Below are 23,419 nucleotides of genomic sequence, written 5' to 3' on the forward strand. Positions count from 1 at the left end.
ACCGAGAACAAACCACATTATAGGGACCACGAGGAGGTTACCCTATGTGACTCTACCCTCCCTAGCAACTGGGCCAATTTGGTTGCTTAGGAGACCTGGCTGGAGTCACTCAGCATGCCCTGGGATTCGAACTAGCAAACTAGCGAACTCCAGGGGTGGCATTTTCTCCCATTCTTTATTATACGAACAAAGATGCTTTTTCTTCTCGGGAGCTCCAGATAGATCCATTTTTCTGTTGCAGTCTTTTTTTGTGTGTGTGTGTTTTCCCGCTCTGGCCAGAACCAAAAACAGCTGCGCTGCGCATGTTCACTGTTTTCTTATTAACTTTTTTTTTTATTGTGGAATTGTAATTTAAAGGATGATGAAATAAATGATGCAGAAATAATAATAATAATAAAAAATAATACAGTCAAAATTGAAATGCAGGACACTGCTTATGACATGTGCAGGACAAAGCTTCCAATTTCGGGACTGTCCCAGAAAATGTAGGACAGGTGGTAACCCTACTATACAGGGATGCAAAGAACCATCTTTATTCCCCACGAAGAAGAATCCCGACCCTGCCGGTGAGGAAGAGGGATGGATAATACCGGCTTTCAGAGAATCAGCAATATACGTCTCCAAGGGATAACGATTCTTGACCGTGATGTCATTCAACCCCCAATGGTCAATACAGGGATGCAAAGAACCGTCTTTCTTCCCCACGAAGAAGAATCCCGACTCTGCCGGAAAGGAAGAGGGATGGATAATACCGGCTGCCAGAGAACCACCAGTATACAGTATTCTCCATGGAAATGCCAATCACACTGGCCACGTGGCAAGGAAAACACATGTGGGAAACTAAAACACACAGGCACACAGGAAAAACCAAACATTCCCACCGGGACCATGACAATTTTAATTTTTGTGTGGACTATCCCTGTAGGGGGAGATGGTTACTGACAATGTCCCCAGAAAAATAAAAACCTGATAAAACTGTCCTGAGAATATCCCAGCCAAAATTACTAACTTTAATTTATATTTAAATATTCAACAAATTTAGGGTAAGGGTTAGTCTATAGTAATAATAATTAGGTTATATTAAGAACAAGTGTGAATAGGAAGTCCCCACAGCAGCATGTAATGTGCACACACGTGTGTGTTTGTGTGTGTGTGTGTGTGTGTGTGTGTGTGTGTATGTGTGTGTGTGTGTGTGTTTGCTTATATGTGAGTATGTTCACTCCTGTCCTCTCTCAGCCCCTGGGAAGGAACAGTCATGCCCACCTCTTCCCTTTGTTCTCCCCCAAAATATCCCCACTGCCTGATATCCTCTCTCTGTCTTTATGCACACACACACACACACCATCAGCAGGTGCCTGCCAGGGCTGCCACAAAGTCTAAAAACATTCCTTTATCACTCCCATAATTATCTGGCCTCCCTACCAATCACAGACCTGCATTCTACAAATCAGAACACCCTCCAAATCAGGGAGGAGAAAAATGATGTGCTGACCATGTCAGAGTTTGGTGGGCAGATTGAGACTGCACCAAACACAAGGCTCTGTTACCGGTACTGGAATTTACTGTGCTGTGTGTATGTGTTAGAGAGAGGATAGAGACCTAGTGCTGAAAAATGTGAGTTAGTGTACATGTATGTGAAAGTTTGTAAAGGTGTGTTTTTGTACATGGTTCCTGTGGTGAAAGCTTGTGTTAGGTGAAGGGGCCAAAGTGTGGAAGTAGGGAAGAAGATTGTGGTCAAAATGAAGATTCTGCTTTGGTTTCTATGGAGCTGCCAGCTTCTAATTCACACAGGTAATCCAGATATGTGTGTAATGTGCTAATTGTGTGCCCGAATACTTTTGTTATCACAATATCTGTGGAAAGAGAGTATTTGTGCCGGCATTAATAGAAATAGTAAAAATGATAATAATACATTTTATTTGCAAACATCTTTCAAATTATAGGGTCAGAATTTAAAAACATTTAAAAACAAGGAGAATGATAATTCTTCTCAAGAAAATTCACTGAAGAAACACTTTTGGCTCACATGTCATGCTCTTCAGGACTCATATCTCAGTCCTTTGCATCACAAGTGCAATGCTCTATCAGGTGAGAATTGCACTCTATCAATTTGATAATGCTTGAGCAAGCTTGTAAATGTAGTATGTACAGTACTGCAAATGTTAAAACGTATCGCCTGACAAGTCATTTGCAATAGTAAAAGTGTTTTGATGTTATAAGATAACATTGTGTTAGGAACAGGGTGAAAAGTATTTATGAACTAACAATCTTTTGCCCTTTTACCCAAGATTTGTGTGAAAGTAAATAAAATGCATTGTTGTCGTAACGGCTGTAGAGTTTATTTCACCAGGAAACTGCAGTGATATGTAAAAACGTAAAAATAATTTTGCCAAAATGTAAGTATAGTAACGTGATTCTATGAGACCAGGTTCTGAATTTAACACAATGAAAAAAGAGACTTAAATATATCTGTGTATAAGCAAACTTAAAAAGAAACACTTTCAGATGCTGTTTAAAAATATGAATTGATTATATTTTCATAAAGAAACTGATGTGGTTTGCATTTCATTGAACACTCAGGTTTATCTGAATACATGTGGTCACAGAAAATAACAGGTGTGTGACACAATCACTTGTCAGTTATGTGTTTTCGTGAACTGTGAGGCACTGCAGCTCTTGATGATAAAATGCATACAATGTTCACAACGGCACAGCATAACTGACCTTGTAAAAAGGAGACAAAGAAAGGAGCCTTAAGGCTAATGACTTCGCCACATGATGGTTGAACCTTAATGGTTGACCCATTCTTAAAAAAAACTCAAAGCTTTTATGACTGCAAGTGACAAGAGAGAGAGAGGGGCATATCTCTGATGGAGTTATTTTATTAAGAGAGAAAAGGAGTTAATGACCTGTTAAAAAAAAAAAAAAAAAAAATGTAAATAAAAGCAGTTTGGGGACAAATTTGGTAAGTCTTGGCATCCGCTCATGTTATTGCTTCCTGCATTGCATGCCACTTGTTTACTATAGCTTCTTCCATCAGCAGTGAGGGATTTACATGTGATAAATGTAAGGAATTAGTCAGACATGCATCCGAACACTAGTGGAGGTCAGTGAGAAAGAGAAGCCAGTAGATACTGTTTTGGATGTGGGTAGAACAGCAAGCAACACACACACTTTGGTTCCAGCTGTAGAGCACCCCCCAGCAGGGCATTTTGATGATATCTCAGTGGCATACTCGCTCAGCAAAGCAACACCACTCTCCTGTTCCAGTTAGGGTTTCCAATCGATTCTCCCCACTTAGCGATGCATCCACTGAGAATCATGTTGAAATTGCCCTTGTTATAGGAGATTCTATTGTAAGGAATGTGGAAATAGAAACTCCAGCCACTATTGTTAAATTCATTTCGGGGGCTCGGGCATCTGACATCAGATCAAATGCTGGCTAATCCTAAACAGAGATTTTCTAAAAATTGTATTCATGTTGGCACTAATAAAGTCTGGATTCGCCAGTCGGAGATCACTAGAGATAATGTTAAAGATGTGTGTGAACAATGTCAGACACTGTAATATGCTCTGGCCCCTCCCGGCTCATCATGGTGATGAGGTTTATAGTAGATTAGTGTCACTGAATGGCTGGATGTCTGAGTGGTATCTGGAAAACAGCATAAGATTTACAGAAAAGTGGAAGCATTTTTGGGGTACACCAAATCTGCTAAAGAGAGATGGACTCCATCCCTCCAGGGAAGGTGCTGCTCTCCTCTCTAGTAATTTGGCTCATAGTCTTAACAGTGATAGTATTTGACTAACGGGGCCCAGGTCAGGAAGCAGAAAAATTGGATGATCCAAATGTCTGCTAGCTGCCTTGAGACGTCACACAGGTCACATAAACTACAACACATAGAGACTGTATGACCTAGATATCACATTAAGACTGTGTCTGTTCCCCGAACTACCAAACACAAACCCCTCACTAAATCATTTAGAAACATTTTTTATTAAGGTAAAACTTTAAAAAAAACAAAAAAATAGAAGATAAACATCATATAAAGTTAGGGCTACTAAACATTAGATCCCTTTCAACCAAAGCACTAATTGTAAATGAAATTATTACAGATCTTAGTTTGGATGTGCTCTGTTTGACTAAAACCTGGCTTAAACCAGATGAATATATTAGTTTAAATGAATCTAATCCCCCAGGCTATTGTTATAAACATGACCCTCGTCTGAAGGGTCAAGGAGGAGGTGTTGCTGCAACTTACAGTGAAGTTTTTGGTGTTATTCACAGGACAGGATATAAGTTAATGTCTTCTGAACTAATAATGCTTAATGTGACACCGTCAGATACAAATAAAAAAATCTCTGCTGTCTTTTGCCCTTGCTACAGTATATAGATCACCCAGGCCGTATTCTGATTTCCATGGTGAATTTGCAAATTTTCTATCAGATCTAGTAGTTACTGTGGATAGAGCTTTTATTGTTGGTGACTTCAACATTCACATAGATAATTAAAATTACACATTGGGATTAGCATTTATCGATATTCTAAACTCTCTTGGAGTCAGACAAAACATGACAGGACAACCTCATCGCCATAACATATGCTAGATTTAATTCTGTCATATGGAGTTAATGTTGATACCATAGAAATTCTGCTGCAGAGCGATAATTACCTCATCTCTTGTATGCTGCAATTGGCTAATGTTACGCAATCTACACCACATTATCATACAGGTAAAACTATTCTTTCGACCACTAAGGATAGCTTCACTAATAATCTTTCAAATTTATCTCATACATTTATGATGAGGAGGAAGGTGTGGCCGGGCCGTGAGGATGCATGCCTGGTGCTAAATCGTTCTAATCAGTCAAGAGGGGGATAGGGATGAGCCAGAGATGCCAGTGAGGGAGAGAGAGAGAGAGGGAGAGAGAGACGCACGTGTCTGTGTGTGCGTCTGTTTCGTTGTTCTTTTTATATTATGTTTGAGTTCAGATTATTATTAAAGTTTTACGTTGACTGTTCAGCTGGTTCCCGACTCCTCCTTGCCCAATATAAGAACCTCATTACACTGGTGCCGAAATCCAGGAAGGAGGAGGGATGCACTGTCGTGGAGTCCACACCGCTGCCATCTGCCAGGAGACGGAGGAGTCACTGCCATCTGCCGGGAGCCGGAGGAACCGCTGCCATCCACCAGGAAGTGAAGGAGCTGTTGCTGTCCGCCAGGGGAGGAGCAGCTGTTGTCCGCCAGGGGGCGGAGGAGTGGCTGAGGACCAGGAGACAGCGTGTCCAGGGACCGGCGAGCCACTTTTTCTCTCTCTCTGCTTCTCCTTTCTCTCTCTCTCTCTCTCTCTCTCACTCTCTCTCTCTCTCTCTCTCTCTCTGTCTCTCCCCCTCACTCTTTCCCTCTCCCCTTTCCCTCCCCTCATCTCTCCCATGGTCCAAAAAGGCAGGGAAGACCTGCTGGCAGAAGGGGAGTATGTCAAGCCGGAGGTTTCCCCAGCCTGAATCAGGTGGTGGAGGAGTGTGATGAGAAGGAGGGTGTGGCCGGGCCGTGAGGACGTACGCTCGGCACTGAATCGTCCTAATCAGCCGGGAGGGAGATAGGAATGAGCCAGAGATGCCAGTGAGAGAGAGAGAGAGATGCACGTGTCTGTGTGTGTGCGTCTATGTTTTGTTGTACTGTTTATTTTATGTTTGAGTTCAGTTTGTTATTAAAGTTTTATGTTGACTGTTCAGATGGTTCCCGCCTCCTCCTTGCCCATCTTAAGGACCTCACTACAATAATCAGTAAGCCAAAAATTCATAAATATAAATACAGTCTTCTCTAGCACTCTTGATATTGTTGCCCCCCTTCGATTAAAGAAAATTAAAGAAAAAAGCCCCACACCATGGTACAATGATCACACTCATGCTCTCAAGAGAGCAGCTTGGAAAATGGAGTATAAGTGGAAGAATACAAAATTAGAGGTATTTTGCTGTGCATGGAAGGATAGTGTCTGTAGCTACAGACAGGCACTAAAAGCTGCCAGGTCAGCATATTTTAGCAGAAAATAACCACAACAATCGTACGTGTATTCAGTACTGTGGCTAAATTGGTTAGGAATAAAGCCGCGACTGAAACTTCTGTCGCAGCACAACAGTAATGACTTCATGAATTTCTTTACTGATAAATTTGAAATAATCAGTAATAAAATTGGAATTATGAAGTCGCTTGTCACAATACCTCAGAAAACAGTGTCTCATAATTTTCAATCCTTCACTGTCATAGTTCATGAAGAGCTAACAAAACTTATCAAAACATCAAATGCCACAACATGTATGTTAGATCCAATACCAACTAAGCTCTTAAAAGAGGTATTCTCTGTAATCTCAGAACCTTGTTCTTAATATTATTAACTCCTCTCTATCCTTAGGACATGTCCCAAGAAACTTTAAAATGGCAGTTATCAAACTGCTTATTAAGAAGCCACAGCTTGATCCTGGAGAACTGACTAATTATAGACCGATTTCAAATTTCCTGTTTATGTCGAAAATACTAGAAAAGGTAGTGTCCTCCCAACTGTTCATTTCTACAGAGAAATAGTATATATGAACAATTTCAGTCAGGATTTAGGCCGCATCACAGTACAGAGACTGCACTTATTAGAGTTACATATTACATGCTCTTATCATCTCATCACAGCTGCATTTCTCTTCTAGTGCTTTTAGATCTTAGTGCTGCCTTTGACACCATAGATCATGACATTCTCTTGAATAGGCTTGAGAATTATGTTGGCATTTGTGGACATGCATTAGCACAATTTAGGTCTTATTTAGCAGACTGCTACCACTTTGTCTGTGTAAACTAAGAATTGTCAAATCAAACAAAAGTTATGTATGGAGTGCTTTCAAATCCAGGGTGTGCTGAGTGACTCCAGTCCGGCTTCCTAAGCAACCAGTTGGCCCGGTTGCTAGGGTGGGTAGAGTCACATTGGGTTAAGCTCCTCGTGGTCACTTTAATGTGGTTCTCGCTCTTGGTGGGGCGTGTGGTGAGTTGTGCGAGAATATCATGAGCCTCCACACACGCTAGGTCTCCGCGGTAATGCACTCAACATGCCACGTGATAAGATGTGTGGATTGACTGTCTCAGACGTGGTGGCAACTGAGATTCGTCCTCCACCACCCGGATTGAGGTGAGTCATTACATCAACACGAGGACATAGAGCGCATTGGGAATTGGGCATACCAAATTTGGGAGAAAAGGGGAGAAAATCCAAAAAAGGGATCAGATTTATGGCCTCTGCTTTTCTTCTTATATATGCTTCCCCTGGGAGATATTATCAGGAATCGTGGAATAAGTTTCCACTGTTATGCCGACAATACCCAACATTATATTTCTTTGAAACCCGACAAAATTTCACAATTCTTCAAATTAGCAGAGTGTATCAATGAAATGAAAGATTGGATGGCCAGAAATTTCCTTCTACTCAATTCCAACAAAACAGAGATATTAATTATTGGACCAAAAACCTCTAAAAATAAGCTGCTAAAATAAAATAAAAAGACTCTTGATGGATGTATTGTTACATCGTCTTCTGCAGTGAAGAACGTCCTGGTTACTTTCGTAACCTCCATTCCCTGATGGAGGGAACGAGATGTTATGTTGATGTAGTGACACTAGGGGTCACTCTTGGGAGCCCCAAACACCTCTGCTTTTTGAAAAAAGGCCAATGGGACTTGGCGAGTGGAATTTGTATGCCACTCCCCCGGACATACGGGTATAAAAGGAGCTGGTATGCAACCACTCATTCAGGTTTTGTGCTGAGGAGCTGAGACAAGGTCCCGGCCATTTCAGCGGGTAGTTCAGTGTTGTGGCAACAGGGACACAACGTCTCGTTCCCTCCATCAGGGAACGGAGGTTACGAAAGTAACCAGGACGTTCCCTATCTGTCACTCACTCGACGTTGTGTCGATGTAGTGACACTAGGGGTCCCTATACAAAATGCTACAACTAGCTGAACTGTGTTACGTGGACTGGCGGTGCGAGACGGGCAGACCGCTGCGTGCCTCACAGCCAGCACACCAGGCCGTCATGTAACCTCCCCCAACACTCTTATGAGCATCGAACGGTCCTTCGGGAACAAGTTGACTGCCCAACAAATAAGGACAGGCTAGACCAGTCGTTGCCTCTTTTCCTCTTTTTTCTCCCCAAAAAGAGTGGAATTTGTTAACCGACTGGGGGCCATAAATGTCTACGTCTGGGGGGGCTGTCACTCCTAAGGGGAAGACACCGTGGAGACCACACCCTGCCCAGAGAAGGGGGGGGGGTATTTTTAGTGGAAATACGTCACATGGTCTTACCAAGACTTGTCGGAAGTATGTCATGTGGAGAAGTCACATGGTAGGTCCTACCCGAGGGGGGAGGAGTTTCTACAAACATGGCGACCGGGGGCAGATTGGCCTCTGCCCAAGGAAGACACAGTTTACCGACAGGGAAACGATTTAGCGGAAGATATCACATGGGGTCACCTACGGGGAACCAGCATATGTGGAGCACCTACCCCAGTACAGGGCCTAATTAGCACACGTACTGGGCCAGCAGCGAGTTTCTCCGCAAACTCGTCTGCCACAGGACTAAGGAGGAAAGTCATCCAGGGATCACAGCTTGTGAACATGACTGGGAGTCAAAAGCACATGTCTTCACCTCAAGGGAGGGGAAAGGTGCTATGCGCAAGCGGTACACCCGGCCAGCTGTCCCGGAACTTACCTGCTCGTACCTGACAATACACGGGACGAAACCGGCTCAACCAGGAGATTGTAGAACCTCGCTAAGGTATTGGGTGTTGCCCAGATTGCTGCTCTGAAGATGTCTGCCAAAGAGGCACCACTGGTCAGGGCCCAGTAGGCCGCTACACTCCTAGTAGAGTGGGCTCGTAGCCCCACGTGGGGCAGCACGTCCTGAGCGTGATATGCCATCACGATGGCGTCAACGACCCAGTGGGTGATTCTCTGTTTGGAGACATCGCTTCATTTCCGCTGTCCACCAAAGCAGACAAAGAGCTGCTTGGAGCTTCTAAACTCTGCGTGCGATCCAAATAGATGCGTAAAGCATGCACCGGACACAGAAACAACAAGGCTGGGTCTGCCTCCTCCTGGGGCAGCACTTGCAGGTTCACTACCTGATCCCTAAAAGGGCTCGTGGGAACCTTGGGCACATAACCCGGTTGGGGTCTCAGGATCATGTGAGAGTAACCCGGACCAAACTCCAGGCACGATTTGCTGACAGAGAACACCTGTAGGTCCCCTACCCTCTTGATGGAAGTGAGCGCAGTCAGGAGGGCAGTCTTCAAAGAGAGTGCCTTAAGCTCAACTGACTCCAGGGGCTCAAAGGGAGCTCCCAGTAGACCCCGAAGGACTATGGAGAGGTCCCACGAGGGGATGAGGCACGGTCTGGAGGGATTCAACCTCCTAGTGCCTCTCAGGAACCCGATGATCAAGTTGTGCTTCCCCAAATACTTACCACCCACTGCATCGTAATGTGCCGAAATGGCGGCTACATACACCTTCAAGGTGGAGGGGGACAGCCGCTCCTCCAGCCTTTCCTGCAGGAAGGAAAGCACCAATCTGACTGCGCATCTCTGGAGGTCTTCGCGTCGGGAAGAACACCACTTAGCGAACAGATGCCACTTCAAGGCATACAGGCACCTCGTAGAGGGAGCCCTAAACTGAGTGATCGTGTCTACCACTGTGGGTGGTAGACTGCTTAGGTCTTCCGCGTCCCATCCAAGGGTCAGATGTGGAGATTCCAGAGGTCTGGTCGCAGGTGCCAGATGGTGCTCCGTCCCTGAGAAAGAAGGTCCTTCCTCAGGGGAATTCGCCGGGGGGGGGCTGTTGCAAGGAGCGTGAGGTCCGAGACCACGTCTGGGTGGGCCAGTAGGGTGCTGCTAGGACGACCTGCTCCTCGTCCTCCCTGACCTTGCACAGGGTCTGTGCAAGTAGGCTCACTGGGGGAAACGCGTATTTGCGTAATCCCGGGGGCCAGCTGTGTGCCAGCGCGTCTATACCGAGGGGTGCCTCAGTCAGGGCGTACCAAAGCGGGCAGTGGGAGGATTCCTGGGAAGCAAACAGGTCTACCTGTGCTCGATCGAATCGACTCCAAATCAGCTGGACCACCTGGGGGTGGAGTCTCCACTCTCCCCTGAGCGTAAACTGTTGTGACAGCGCGCCTGCTGCGGTGTTGAGGTCGCCCGGGATGTGAGTGGCTCGTAGCGACTTGAGGTGCTGGTGACTCCAGAGGAGGAGACGGCGGGCGAGTTGTGATGTGCAACGGGAGTGTAGAGAAGCCGCTGTAATGCTCCATAAATCCAACAGCTTTTCGAGGTGAATGGATCGGCAGAGTTATTCAGCTCGCTGAACACAACCGCTCAGCTCCGAAGAGAAAATCTGAATGAGTGGTTGCATACCAGCTCCTTTTATAACCATATGTCCGGGGGATTGGCATGCAAATTCCACTCGCCAATTCCCATTGGCCTTTTTTCAAAAAGCAGAGGTGTTTGGGGCTCCCAAGAGTGACCCCTAGCGTCACTACATCGACACAACGTCGAGTGAGTGACAGATAGGGAACTTGGTGTTATATTTTATACCAAAATGTAACACCTTTGAAAATCTAATTTCCAATATTTGTAGAATGGCATTCTTCCACCTCAGAAATATTCTTAAGTCATGACACATGCTCTCTGTTGCTGATTCTGAAAAACGAATTCATGCATTCATGACCTCAAGACTAGATTATTGTAATGCATTACTGTGAGGATGTCCAGCAAGTTCAATAAATATACTGCAAATGGTTCAAAATACAGCAGACAGAGTGCTGACTAGAACCAAGAAATATGATATATATCATAATAGCCAGATTTTATCATCGTTACATTGGCTACCTGTTAAATTTCGTATTCATTTTAACATTTTGTTAACTACGTACAAAGCTTTGAATGGTCTAGCTCCGCAGTACTTAAGTGACCTTCTTCTATGCTATATTCCATCACGTTTATTATGATTGCAAAATTCTGGCCTGTTAATAGTGTAACAATGTTGTCAACAGGCAGACGAAGATGATGACGATGAAGTAAAGATGAACCCAAGTGCAGTTTATTTACAAACGTGGAATCCCAAAAAACCCTAACTATAAACGTGAACTAAACATGAACAAACTACTTGACTTGACATGAAACTAGACTTGGCTTGACTTAAACAAAACAACAAAGTTACATTTGCAATACCTGACGAGAGATAATGGCAAACATGAGGGCTTAAATACACAGACATGGGTAACAAGACAACCAATGAACAGACAGAATTATAAACAATATAACAAGACTAATAAACTTAAACCAGTGACAAACTAGAACTGATAACAAAGTAATCAAACAATGAACCAATGAAAACAAGACACATGAACAGGGGAAACACATGACAAGATCACATGAGGGAACAGGAAATCACATGACATGACAGGAACAGGAACTAAACTTGAAAATAAAAGACATGAAAAAACATGAACAAAACATAAACGTGACAAGTATTTCCTAGAATATCAAAAATCCACAAAAGGAGGTGGATGCTTTTCCTGTTTCGCTCCTAAACTATGGAATAGTCTCCCCTATCACTGTTCGGGCGCAGAGACACACTCATACACACTCACACAGACTCATCTATTTAGCCAGGCATAAACCTAATTTATCCATCAACTCACAATTAGGCTGCTTTAGTTAGGGTTGTGTAATTTAATGATCTATAACTCTACAGAAAATTGGATTGGGATTCATATACCAAGGTCACCAGAGCCGGCCAGATCCAGCTCCGTTCCTGCTTGGTGTCAGACTCCACTGCTACATGTCTCTGAATGATGATGACTAAATGCAGCCGGTGCCAGCCAGACATCAATTCACCCTATTATGATGGATTTCAGAGGATGAACTGATGCCAACTCCAACCATAAGGCATGGAATACTTCATATGCCACTGCCTGAACCTTGGACTTAGGATAGACCTCAACGAAATGACCTGCCATTTGAACTGCGATGCACCTCACTGATCTCTGCCTGCATCACCTTGGTCTAATGATGGACTACACTGGAATGATGGAATACATAGACTATCAATTAATTGCCAACAAAAGCCTTCATCAGCCAACTAACAAAGGACAATGCATCTATATGAATTACTGCAGTTAATCCAGGATGAACTTCAAAGACATCAGTAATTAATCTTACAGTTCATACAAAATCTTATCTTAAAATACAATTATTATTTAATTATTTAATTATTTATTTTTATACACAATTTACACTCATATTTAATCAAACTACACAATGATGACTCTAAGACTTTATAGATATTACAGTTTCATTTTCTGTTAATGCATGATTTTCTGTTAAGCTGCTTTGAAACATTGTGTGTTGTGAAAAGCGCTATACAAATAAAAATTACTTGACTTGACCATTTCTTGTGACATTACTGATTGCATGTTGTGCGGGCAGCCTCAGACACATGTTCTTGTTTTTCGTGGAAACCAGGAAGTATTAGTGTTCACGTTATCAATGATGAATGCAATTTGGTGGTTGAATTTTTTCCTGTACGATGACATTTATTACTTCACCAATGGTTAGGTTCATGGTTGGGGTTTGGCATATAGCATATGGTTAAAAAAAATATGCATTCCTGCTGACTGTATTGCATCATTTACAACTAAAAATTCACTTTACAACTCACTTTTGGCATAACTCTGTGGACATTTCACCCAGAAACTGGAGCTCACATGTGCCCATTCGTTCAACAACACTTCCAGCTTCGGCCAATGGGAGTAGTGATTCATATTTCAGTAAGCACAGGACAATTTCAGCTTAAGAATTTTCGACTTACTGTCACTGAATTCACATGCAGATCAGTCTGCATATGTACAGCTTTGACTATATTGTGAGGGCCAAATTGCTAAAGATGTCCTAACAAATACAAATATTTCTGCTTAAAACAATGATGCCAGCTGCTTTCTGTGAGACTTAGATTGAGGTGTAGGGGTAGGTTATGGTAAATATGATTATTTTATTAATTGAAAACCATTTAATCTATGAGAGGTCCTTACTAATATAGCTTCAAACGTCAATGTGTTTTTGTATTCAGGTGCATCTGAGGGTGAACGGATGCTCCTGGAGGATTTGTTTCAGGATTACAACTTGAAGGTGCGGCCAGCACGTATCTGGAATGAGAGAGTGATGGTCAGAGTGGGAATGACTTTAGTGCAACTCATCAGCTTGGTATGACATATAAAACACACGCACACCCTCACTATTCTCTCTTTATTCATTCTCTTATTCCAAAGTATTTCTTTCTTTCCCTCTGTCTCATCACTGACACGGTTTATGTTCTGTGATATTCACAGCACTCTGTTGGGGATCAGTCGCACAGCTGCTTTTCTTGCATACAATGGGCCATGCAGCCGACGTTTCAGCAACATTTCCCTAACATTAGAGAAATATAGCACTCAATCCCCTATTTTCCAGCCATGAGGCTTCGAGCCATGCATAGAACATTTGCTTTCTTATGGAAGGACTGACTTTGACAGTATGTCATGCTCGATATAGGTTATTGCTGCGTTAATGTCACTTTCTCCTCTCTCACAGGATGAGAAGAAAGGCGAGATGACAACCAACGTGTTCATGAATATGGTAAGAGGCAGGTCATCTCATACCGCCTAACTGCTGTTTATTGTCACTTTTTATAATTGTGTTATTTCTGTCTTTTCATCTCTTGTGATTTCTTCTGATGTAAAGTGAATTAGTGTGCTGATAGATCTCATTAAAATGATGCTGTGTGTGTGTGTGTGTGTGAGTTGGTTTTTGTGGTTTACAAGGACATTTTTTTACTAGTTACACACTAGTAATTACGAGGGTATTTTGCTATAAATGTGGTTTATAGGGACACCCCTAGTGTCCCTGTAATTTAAACGGCTTTAAAAACATACTAAACAATGTGTTTTTAAAAATGCCAAAAGATATCTATGAGTGTCAGGTTTAGGTGTATGGGTAGGGTTAGGGGATAGAATATTGTAACAATTATCTGGCTTTCTTGTGAAGAAGTAAGCGGGAGCCAGGTAACAGTCCACGTGAGTCTTTTATAAGACACACTTTCAATTTTACTCACAAATAATGCTTTACGCAGTCGGTATACTACCAATAATTTGTACAGTTCGCATAGAGTACACAATATAAACGTAGTGCCCTGATCAGTGAGGATTTCTTTCTGAATCCCCACTCGGGAGATTATTCTGAAGAGTGCTTCCACAACAATTCGTGCTGAGATGTTGCGCAGAGGCACTGCTTCCAGATATCGCGTTGCGTAGTCCACCAGAACCAACAAAAAGTGTTGCCCGCATACCGTCCACTCTAATGGCTTGACGAGGTCCATGCCAATTCTTTCAAAGGGGACCTTGATCAATGGAATGGGGTCCAATGGCGCTTTTGGGGTGGCTGGCTGACATTCACGGCATGCCACACAACACTTGCAAAAATGCCCGGCCAATAGAAACAGGCCATCAGCCGGTTTAGTGTTTTTTCCTGCCCTAAGTGACCCACCATAGGATTATAATGAGCTGTCTGGAATAACATTTCCCGACGGCTCTTCGGTACTAACAATTGGGTTGTATATTCTTTTGTCTGAGTGTCCTGCATAACTTGATACAACCGATCCTTAATAATCTAAAAATACGGGTATGATGCATTGTCTGGCCGGAGGTGTTGACCATCAATCACTTTTACTTGGTCAAAGGTGTGCCTAAGGGTTTCGTCTCACATCACATCTGCTCCAGAGGGAAGCAGACCGCGGCTTCCCCATCCCTATTGTCATCCTGAAGTGGAGCTGACGTAGACGTGCCCAGCACCGTCACCCCAGCCATCGAATTGCCTACCACACACCGATACACTTTGTTGTGGATGGGAGAGGCGGGGACTAACCGCAGCCTCTACACTATGCTTTTGTCTTTGAATCCACCAAGGCTTGGTATGTACTCCCCTTAATACTCACAAGTATCCGGTACATTCCTGCTCAATCGGGGCGTCCTGTGTCGTGTCGGGGATCTGGACCAGTGTCTCCACCTCCTTTGCGGGGTATCGGTCCTGGAAATGCCCAAGTTCCCTGCAGCTCCAGCAGACCGGCCCAGACTTCACGCCCGCACACGTGGCAGCAGAATCACCAGCCTGTGGGGGACAGCGGAGAGGGTTAGGGAAAACCGGCAGGTTGAACAGCCCACAGGCACTGGGGAACCAGTTTTGGGATAAGAATTCCTGGTTCTGGGGAACAGGAACAGAATGAGGGGAATGAGAGGGGCTTTCTTCAGATCTTCGTACACCAGGAGGTTGGATGCAGGTAGTTGGTGGGCCATGAGTTGGGCTTCCCCGGACAACAGCGGCACAAGGTGGGCCACCCACTGAGTACTGGGCTAGTTCCATGCTCCTGCCGTCCACTCAAAGAGCTCAAGGAACACCTCCGTGTCATCTTGAGGTCCCATCTTCATCAGCGTGACATGCAGTACGGCCATGGGTGGATCTGGGGTTGCTGCTGAAGACCCTTCCTGGTGTACCAAGCTGCCGGTCCTCTGCTTGAGCCTGGAAGAGTTCCTGGAACCGCTGCTCCTGTTCCATACACTTCGGCCAGCGGTGAGGATTCCATGACAGCATTTTCTTCCTCCAAATCCCCGGTTTTAGCACCACTGTAACAATTCTCTGGCTTTCTTATTAAGGAGGAAGCGAGAGCTGGGTAACAATCCATGTGAGTCTTTTATTAGACACACTTTCAATTTTACACACAAAAAAATAATGCTTTTCAGCATTCGGTAACACACACAGGAACACACAATGCTTTGTGAGTCTCTCTTTCTCCCCTCTGGTGGTCTGGACTGCTCTTTTATCCCTCTCATATCCTCGTATCCCAACATATTCTACCTCTTCTTCAATACATTACATCACCTGCACATAACTGTATATCTGTATATAAAATAATTGAACAACATTATTGCTTTATTGTATATTTCTCTTTTTTCATATGTTATATCTTATTTTTTATTTATTTTTATTTTTTTGATGTCACTATATATATGTGTGTATGTGTTTTCTCTCTCTCTCTCTCTCTCTCTCTCTCTCTCTCTCTCTACAAGGCATGGACTGACTACAGGTTATCTTGGAATCCTGTGGACTATGACAACATTAATGTTGTGCGAATTCCTCTCACAAAAGTGTGGCGTCCAGACATCTACCTAATCAACAAGTAAGAACCTCACTTTTAAAATAAAAACATACCCCTGCCAGAAAGACCAGCATAACCATGCTGGATAGTGCTTGTTAGGTGCCATGCTTTTCATCAGCAGAATCTAGCTGGTGAAGCTGGTTGACTAGCATGGTCTTCTGGATATAGCTGGTAAAGCTAGTTTAGAAAGCCTGGTGGTGACATCAGTATATCAGCATCCCATTCTGGGGACTAGCACCAAAAACACAACATAAGCTGGTGACCAGCAATGCTGGTCTTTTCAGCAGGTACCTTAGGTAGCATTTGGGGTTCTTCAGATGCCACACAAGCGGAACCCTCTGGAGATCCTCCAGACACCATTTCAGTTCTATTGATTGAAATAATTACAAATGTAGAGATGTTAAGATCATTTGTCGTAAGCTTCGTCCTATGGTTCAGCGCTCAAATACTTGCTCAAATCATCAGCTCCTGCCAGAAGGCGATGACGGCAAGGGAGTGGAGCTTAACCCTATGGCAGGACAGGACCTAAACTGGTGCTGATGGGGTGGTGGAGGGTGAAAACAACAAGGCGTTACAAACAATGAAATATAGCTGTGTGAGTTTATAAAGCAGAGGCTGGATTATGACTGGATGAGATGCTTGACTGAATGAAAGCATAAAGATCCCAAGTCTTCCGGTTAGAACTACCGCTTATATTTCCATTTCTATGAAAACATACTTTCAGTTCCTGTAAGAACTCAAAAGAACTCTAAGGATTATCAACAGTTCCTTCAGTAACCCCATTATAAGATAAAGGCTTTGAGGCACTTAAAATATATTTTAAAGTTTCTTGAGTACATAAATAGGATTTTTGAGGTTCCTTTAACCCTCCTATTGTCTTAAGGAAATGCACCCTCCTTTTGTCCTTTGTTCCTTTGAAAACCATTCAAAATGCATAAATTATTGTTTAGTGTACAGTACAACAGCACTTAAGACCCCCCTTGCTGAAAATCTGTTTTAATGTGTTCCCAAAATGTATAATGATAGAGAAACAATTAAATATATTGAATATTAACATAATTTTAAAGGATTTTATTATTATTATTATTATTATTATTATTATTAAAAAAGTTTTTAAACTTGGTATACATTGGCATAGGATGTCTCATGTTATGTTTATTTCAATCACTTTTGGCATTTTTTAATATCTTAACCATATTACAACAATTTCTGATTTATTCTGCTTGTAAAAATGAACAGAGTACATTTTAGAGTAAACATTTTTTTACATGTCTATTTCACAAATGAATCTCTTATCGCTTTTTCCAGCAGTCAAAACGGGCCTACTTTGCACGTCCATTGCAACAAATCTATTCCTTCCCATTAATGTCAATTTTTTTTGCAATGTTACAGGGGTTTAGAAAGGTACTCTAAGGTTGTTTCTGGAATCTAGTTTTTTAGGAGAAATAACATCTAATAGGTATTTTGCCATTTGGGGGCCTTAAGTCACAATGTACACTATAGGCAGGGTTGGGAGGGTTACTTTTGAAATGTATTCCACTACAGATTACAGAATACATGCTGTAAAATGTAATTTGTAACGTATTCCATTAGATTACTCAAGGTCAGTAACGTATTCTAAATACTTTGGATTACTTCTTCAGCACTGGTAGATTTTTTTCACTTGTTTTGACTATAAAAACACTGCCAGTACAGTATGACAAAATACACATTAAAAATGCATTCTCTGAAAAACCTAAATATCTTATGCAGTGTTGTTTCTAAAACATCCTGGTTACTTGCATAACCTCCATTCCCTGATGGAGGGAATGAGACGTTGTGTACCGAGACTGTAGGTGGGAAAGGTCCTTATCATCTAAAATCACGCTGATAAACATCTCGGTTATGTGAAGTGTAACCCTGGTTCCATGAGTGGGAACAAGACGATGCGTAATCACATTGGGACACACCCTGATTGTCACGTGGTCTGAAGCCCTCATCCAATTACAGCAATTTATTGGCTAACGGCATTTAAGCAATGCCCCTAGGGAGCTACGTAATGGGCTCCATAAAGGTGCTCGCTTCGCACCATCGAGTCAGATTTACTGCATGAAGGCATGAGCCTATGCAGCTTCTAGAGTGTATGACCAGCTTACGCAGCATCTCGTTCCCACTCAGGGAACCAGGGTTACACTTCACGTAACTAAGACGTTCCCTTTTATAGGAACTCGAGCTGCATAATCGCATTGGGAACAATACACATTCACGGCATGTGAACAGTAGCTGCCAACTGTCTACGCCCCTGTGGCAAGCATATAGCAGTGCACAAGCAAGCTAAAGCGTCTGAATAAAACAGAGGGAATTATGACTTTATTCCTGTTCCAACAGAGAGAACCTGAGAAGTAGGCATCAAACCCTCGTCCAAATTATAAAATCGAACAAATGTATGCAAAGAGGACCATCCTGCTGCCATACAAATGTCTTCCAGGGACGCACCTCTAGCCAAAGCCAATAAGGATGCCATGCTCCTCACAGAATGAGCTTGAATACCAGAAGGCGAAGGTAAACACTTTCAAGTGCTTCGTAAGCACTTGAAATTGCATCAAATAGCCAATGAGACAGTCTTTGCTTGGACACCGAAACAACCCTGTTGCGGCTACCAAAGCACACAAACAACTGATCTGACTTACGCCACTGCCTAGTATGATCAGCATAAACTCACAGCACCCGAACTGGGCAAAGCATATGCAATCTTGCATGCTCCTCCGACTCAAGTGTGGGAGGTTAGAAAGAATGACAATTAATAGAATGCAAGCAAAATTATGTAGAATGACCTTGGTCAAATAGCCCAAGTGAGGTCTTAACACCACCCTTGAACACCCTGGCGCAAAATCCATACATAAAGGATTAATCGACAGGGCATGAAAATCACCAACCCTTTTAAATGACGCCAATACCACCAGCAAGGCCTTCTTAAGAGACAGAAACTTATCAGCGACTGTTGCCTAGGGCTCAAATGGAGCACCCGAGAGCACTTCTAAAACAACAGATAAATCCCATTAAGGAATGTGGACGGTATGAAAAAGTCTAAACATGTGTACCCCGCACATAAAACAAGTGACAAGAGAATGTCACCACAGAGACTCCATTGATAAGTGCAGGCTCAGCCGCTATAGCGGAAACATAGACTTTAACCATTGCCGGGGCAACCCCGGCCCCAAAACACTCTTGCAAAAAATCCAGCACTGTACCGATAGGGCAGTGAACTGGATCTTTACCTTGTGCTGTACACCAAGAAGCAAAAATATGCCACTTGAACTTATAAAGCTTCCTAGTTGATGGAGCTCTAGCATTCAGAATGGTATCAACCACAGCGGGGATAACCCATCATTCAAAAGTGCACTCCATTGAGCCATACCCACAACTTCAACAAGTCTGGCCAGGGTGCCAAATGCTGCCCCGAGCCTGAGACAACATGTCTGTTCTAAAAAGGAATCTCCCAAGGCATTTTCTCCAGGAGAGAGTACAGAGTCGAAAACCATACTTGAGATGGCCAAAACGGCACCACTAACAGAAGCTGAACCCAATCCTCCTGAACTCTCTTCAGAACTGTGTGCAGCAGACTTATCGGTGGAAACGCTTAAAGACGCATTGTCGGCCACTGATGTGCCAACGCATTGATGCCCAGTGGTGCTGGGGGCAAGAGGGAAAACCAGAGGGGACAATGTGATGTCTCACTCGAAGCGAACAGATCCACTTCCGCTCTGCCGAACCTTCTCCAGATTTGTTCCATAATCTGAGGATGTAATGTCCACTCACCTGGCATCAAGCCCTGTCTGGACAGGAGATCCGCCCCCAACTTCAATTGGCTCGGGGCATGCATGGCTCGTAGAGACAGCACATTGTCCCATGCCCACAGAAGAATGCGACATGCCAGCCTCAGCATGGCGTGAGAACACACTTCTCCCTTGCAATTGATGTAAAACACCACCATCCTGTTGTCCAACCAGCTAAGGACATGACTGCCCTGAATCTCTGGGAGGAAAATTTTAACACCAGCAACACCGTGAAAATCTCCAGACAGTTTATGTGTCAATATTGCAGCTGGCCCTTCCAAACCCCACAGTCTGGATGACCCTCGTTCACAGCGCCCCAACCCATGGAGGAGGCGTCTGTCGTTATAACTTTGCAGCGACACACCTGTCCCAATGGAATGCCTGACATCAGAAGGTGGGTCAGTTTCCATGGAGACAGAGTTCAGTAGCACCCACGCGTCACTTTAAAGATACGGAACGCATGCGTCAGTGGTTGAAGTCCCTTTGTGGCATTCATCCAGCACTGAAAAAGTCTTGCATGCCCAGGGGAATGTCAGTGGAAGGTGCAATCATGAGCCCCAAAAGCCTGTGAAATGTTCTCGCAGGGAGAACGCATCCTACTCTGAACATCACTAGACATGGGCGAAATGACAGAACACGAACTGGAGACAGACGTGCCTGCATCGTCCGAGATCTAGCTCCACCCCTAGAAACAGAGTGTGTTGCCTTGGCACAGAAGACTCTTGTCTAGGTTTACACACAGCCCTAGATTGCTCAAATGGCTGAGAATGACATCTCGATGTTGGGCAGCCAAAGTCTCCGAATGGGCTAGCACCAACTAATCATCGAGATAATTCAAAACGCAGATGTCCTGAAGCCTCAAGGGCATCAAAGCCGCATCCATGCATTTTGTGAAAGTGTGTGGTGCCAGCACAAGTCCGAGCGGAAGGACGCAAAATTGATATGCTTTCCCCCGAAAGCGAATCTGAGAAAGCACCTGTACTTTGGCTCAATCTGAATATGGAAATAAGCGTCCCTCAAATCTATTTTCACAAAACAGTCCCCCCAGCTGCACTTGTGACATTATTTGCTTCTGTCAGCATTCCGAATTTACATTTCATTAGTTTGGAATTAAAACATCTCAAATCCAGAATGGGACGCAAGCCGCCATCTTTTTTTATTTTTTCGGGACTAGAAAATAGTGGCTGTAAAATCTGCACTCTGCACTCTCTCTGAGAAGGGGGAATCTCTGTTGCCCCATTTTCTCCAAGAGAGAATTAATTTCCTGAAAACTGGGTTTCCTGAACTGAAACGTCTTTCGAACAACCCCACTGAACACCAGCGGAGTTCGCCTGAATTAAATTACATAACCATGTTTTATTGTTCGAAGTACCCAGTTCAAAATGCCCTTCAGCTGCTGCCAAGCCGGCAGACAGGTAAACAGAGGGTTTAATGCATGGCTCTTACCTGCAGTGCAACCTGTTAACACTAGATGGCGCACTTGGCTTACTTTTGGCGACTGTCCCCAAACCAGTGGCACAGCGGAGGGAAGCCTTCGCTCCTCTAATACTGTGGCTGGTTGAAGGGAATTTGATAATGTTTTTGCCTTTATTGTATTTAGGCATAAATTATGAGTGCCCTAAATGTATCTACAGCAGGGACGCTGACAGAAGTAACCTTTTCCCTGGTATTTGAAAGTGGAAAAGTGTAATAAAAAGTGTTTTTATTCATTTGTTTGCCACAACGCCCCAGGCATTCTTTATGGAGGGACAACATATGATGCTTATGTTCACTGTATGTTTTGTGCACTTTTGTGCTCGATGAACATTGAATTCTGTTATGCATGTCCCGAAACCCGTGGTCATGGAGACAGAGGCTGAATTAGATCAGGCAGTTATAAAAAGCAGTCACTCTGAATGTATTTACAGCAGAGGATGCCAGATAAACCATCTTCCCTAGCTTAGAACGGGGAAGAATGTGTGAAAATAATTTACATTTGCCAGCGTAAATTACTCGGGAGACTGAGCTAAATTGGTGTACTGAAAAAACAGGTTAGAACTAAACCGGTCCCAGCATATAATGGGGGAACAACGTGTAGTACCCAGATAGCCCGAAACACCCTCACGAACAAAAGCATCGCCTTGACTAACTCTTTCCCCAGCGCGAGCCGCATGGGAAAAATGAGGGAATTCCAAACGGAGCCGATATTAGCTCAAAATCATTCCTTAATGTGATGCGCTTGGTTGAACTGAAAAAAACATCATATGTAGATCCAACAGCTGACTGAAAAGAGTGACATCCATGCTGCCACCGAAAAGTCAAGCAGAGATAGAAGTGCACATCTCTTGTCTCGAGCTCGGGCGTTCACGATCGGGCGAAAGACAAAAAAAGCACGTTAAAATACCTCGCATCTCTTGATAGCATCCAGAAAGATTAATGGCACAGATGAAGCACTCACGCGTTGGTTCGCCATCACTCTTTTGGGGAATATTCTCTTATTCCAGCCCCCTCATTGTGCAGCCGGGCTCATGCATGATCCCCTCCGCCACGAGCAGTTCGCTTCGAACGGGAAAGAGAGAGAGAGAGAGAAAGGCCAATGCCACACCTCCATTGCCTTATTCATGTGCATTCTCCTAGAATGACACAGAAAAAGACAATAGGGACAAAGGGGCCAATTTGTTTCCTTACCTTCAAACAACAAATTCTCTCATGCAGCGTTTTTAATAGCGATGGCTCTAGACGCGCATGGTAACTCTTTTGCATGCTTGTTCATCAGAAAATGGCCACCAAGCTAGGCCTCAAAGCATGTCCGATGAGACTCTCGCTTTTACTCAAGGGGAGGGAGACAAACACGAGGATGAATCCAATGTCCATTCGCAATCCAATCTTCTCAGACACAAAGCCGAAATCCCAAACTGCCCCCACACACGGAGCTCCAATCGGGAGGCCATGGAACTGGAACAAGTGGGGATAACGCCTCGTGGTGAGAAATTGCAAGCCTCAAACAGCACTGCTGTCCCCGTTGGACCCTTGTAATGTTTTGGAAAAAACTCTGAAATTACGCTGTATAAAACGACATGAGTCGCTTCTTAAATTCCATCCAGTGTTGCCACTCAAAAGGGAGAACAATAATGATCCTCACTTTGACATGAGTCATTGGTATAACACGGGCAAGACGAGATCGTGCACTGAAGAACAGAAAATCTGACTCGATGGCGTGAATCAAGCGCCTTTACTGAGCCCATGACTTAGCTCCCTAGGGCCATCACTTAAGCGCCATCAGTCAATAAATGGGCTTGATTGAATAAGGGCTTCAGACCACGTGACACTCAGGGTGTGTCCCAATGTGATT

The 23,419-nt window shown here is 43.7% G+C and overlaps 1 protein-coding gene across 1 annotated transcript in view; it reads left to right on the top strand.

Annotated features, from left to right (window-relative positions):
• The first annotated feature begins 579 nt into the window (after positions 1 to 579).
• Positions 580 to 23,419, top strand: part of LOC127415816 (acetylcholine receptor subunit beta-like) — a 33,198-nt gene continuing 10,358 nt past the window's right edge. The window contains exons 1-4 of the mRNA XM_051654789.1: positions 580 to 772; positions 13,157 to 13,290; positions 13,657 to 13,701; positions 16,185 to 16,294. Of these exons, the coding sequence (XP_051510749.1) occupies positions 580 to 772; positions 13,157 to 13,290; positions 13,657 to 13,701; positions 16,185 to 16,294 (482 nt within the window). The remainder of the gene's footprint in view (positions 773 to 13,156; positions 13,291 to 13,656; positions 13,702 to 16,184; positions 16,295 to 23,419) is intronic.

This window comes from Myxocyprinus asiaticus, chromosome 2 (assembly GCF_019703515.2).
Source record: "Myxocyprinus asiaticus isolate MX2 ecotype Aquarium Trade chromosome 2, UBuf_Myxa_2, whole genome shotgun sequence".
NCBI lineage: Eukaryota > Metazoa > Chordata > Actinopteri > Cypriniformes > Catostomidae > Myxocyprinus > Myxocyprinus asiaticus.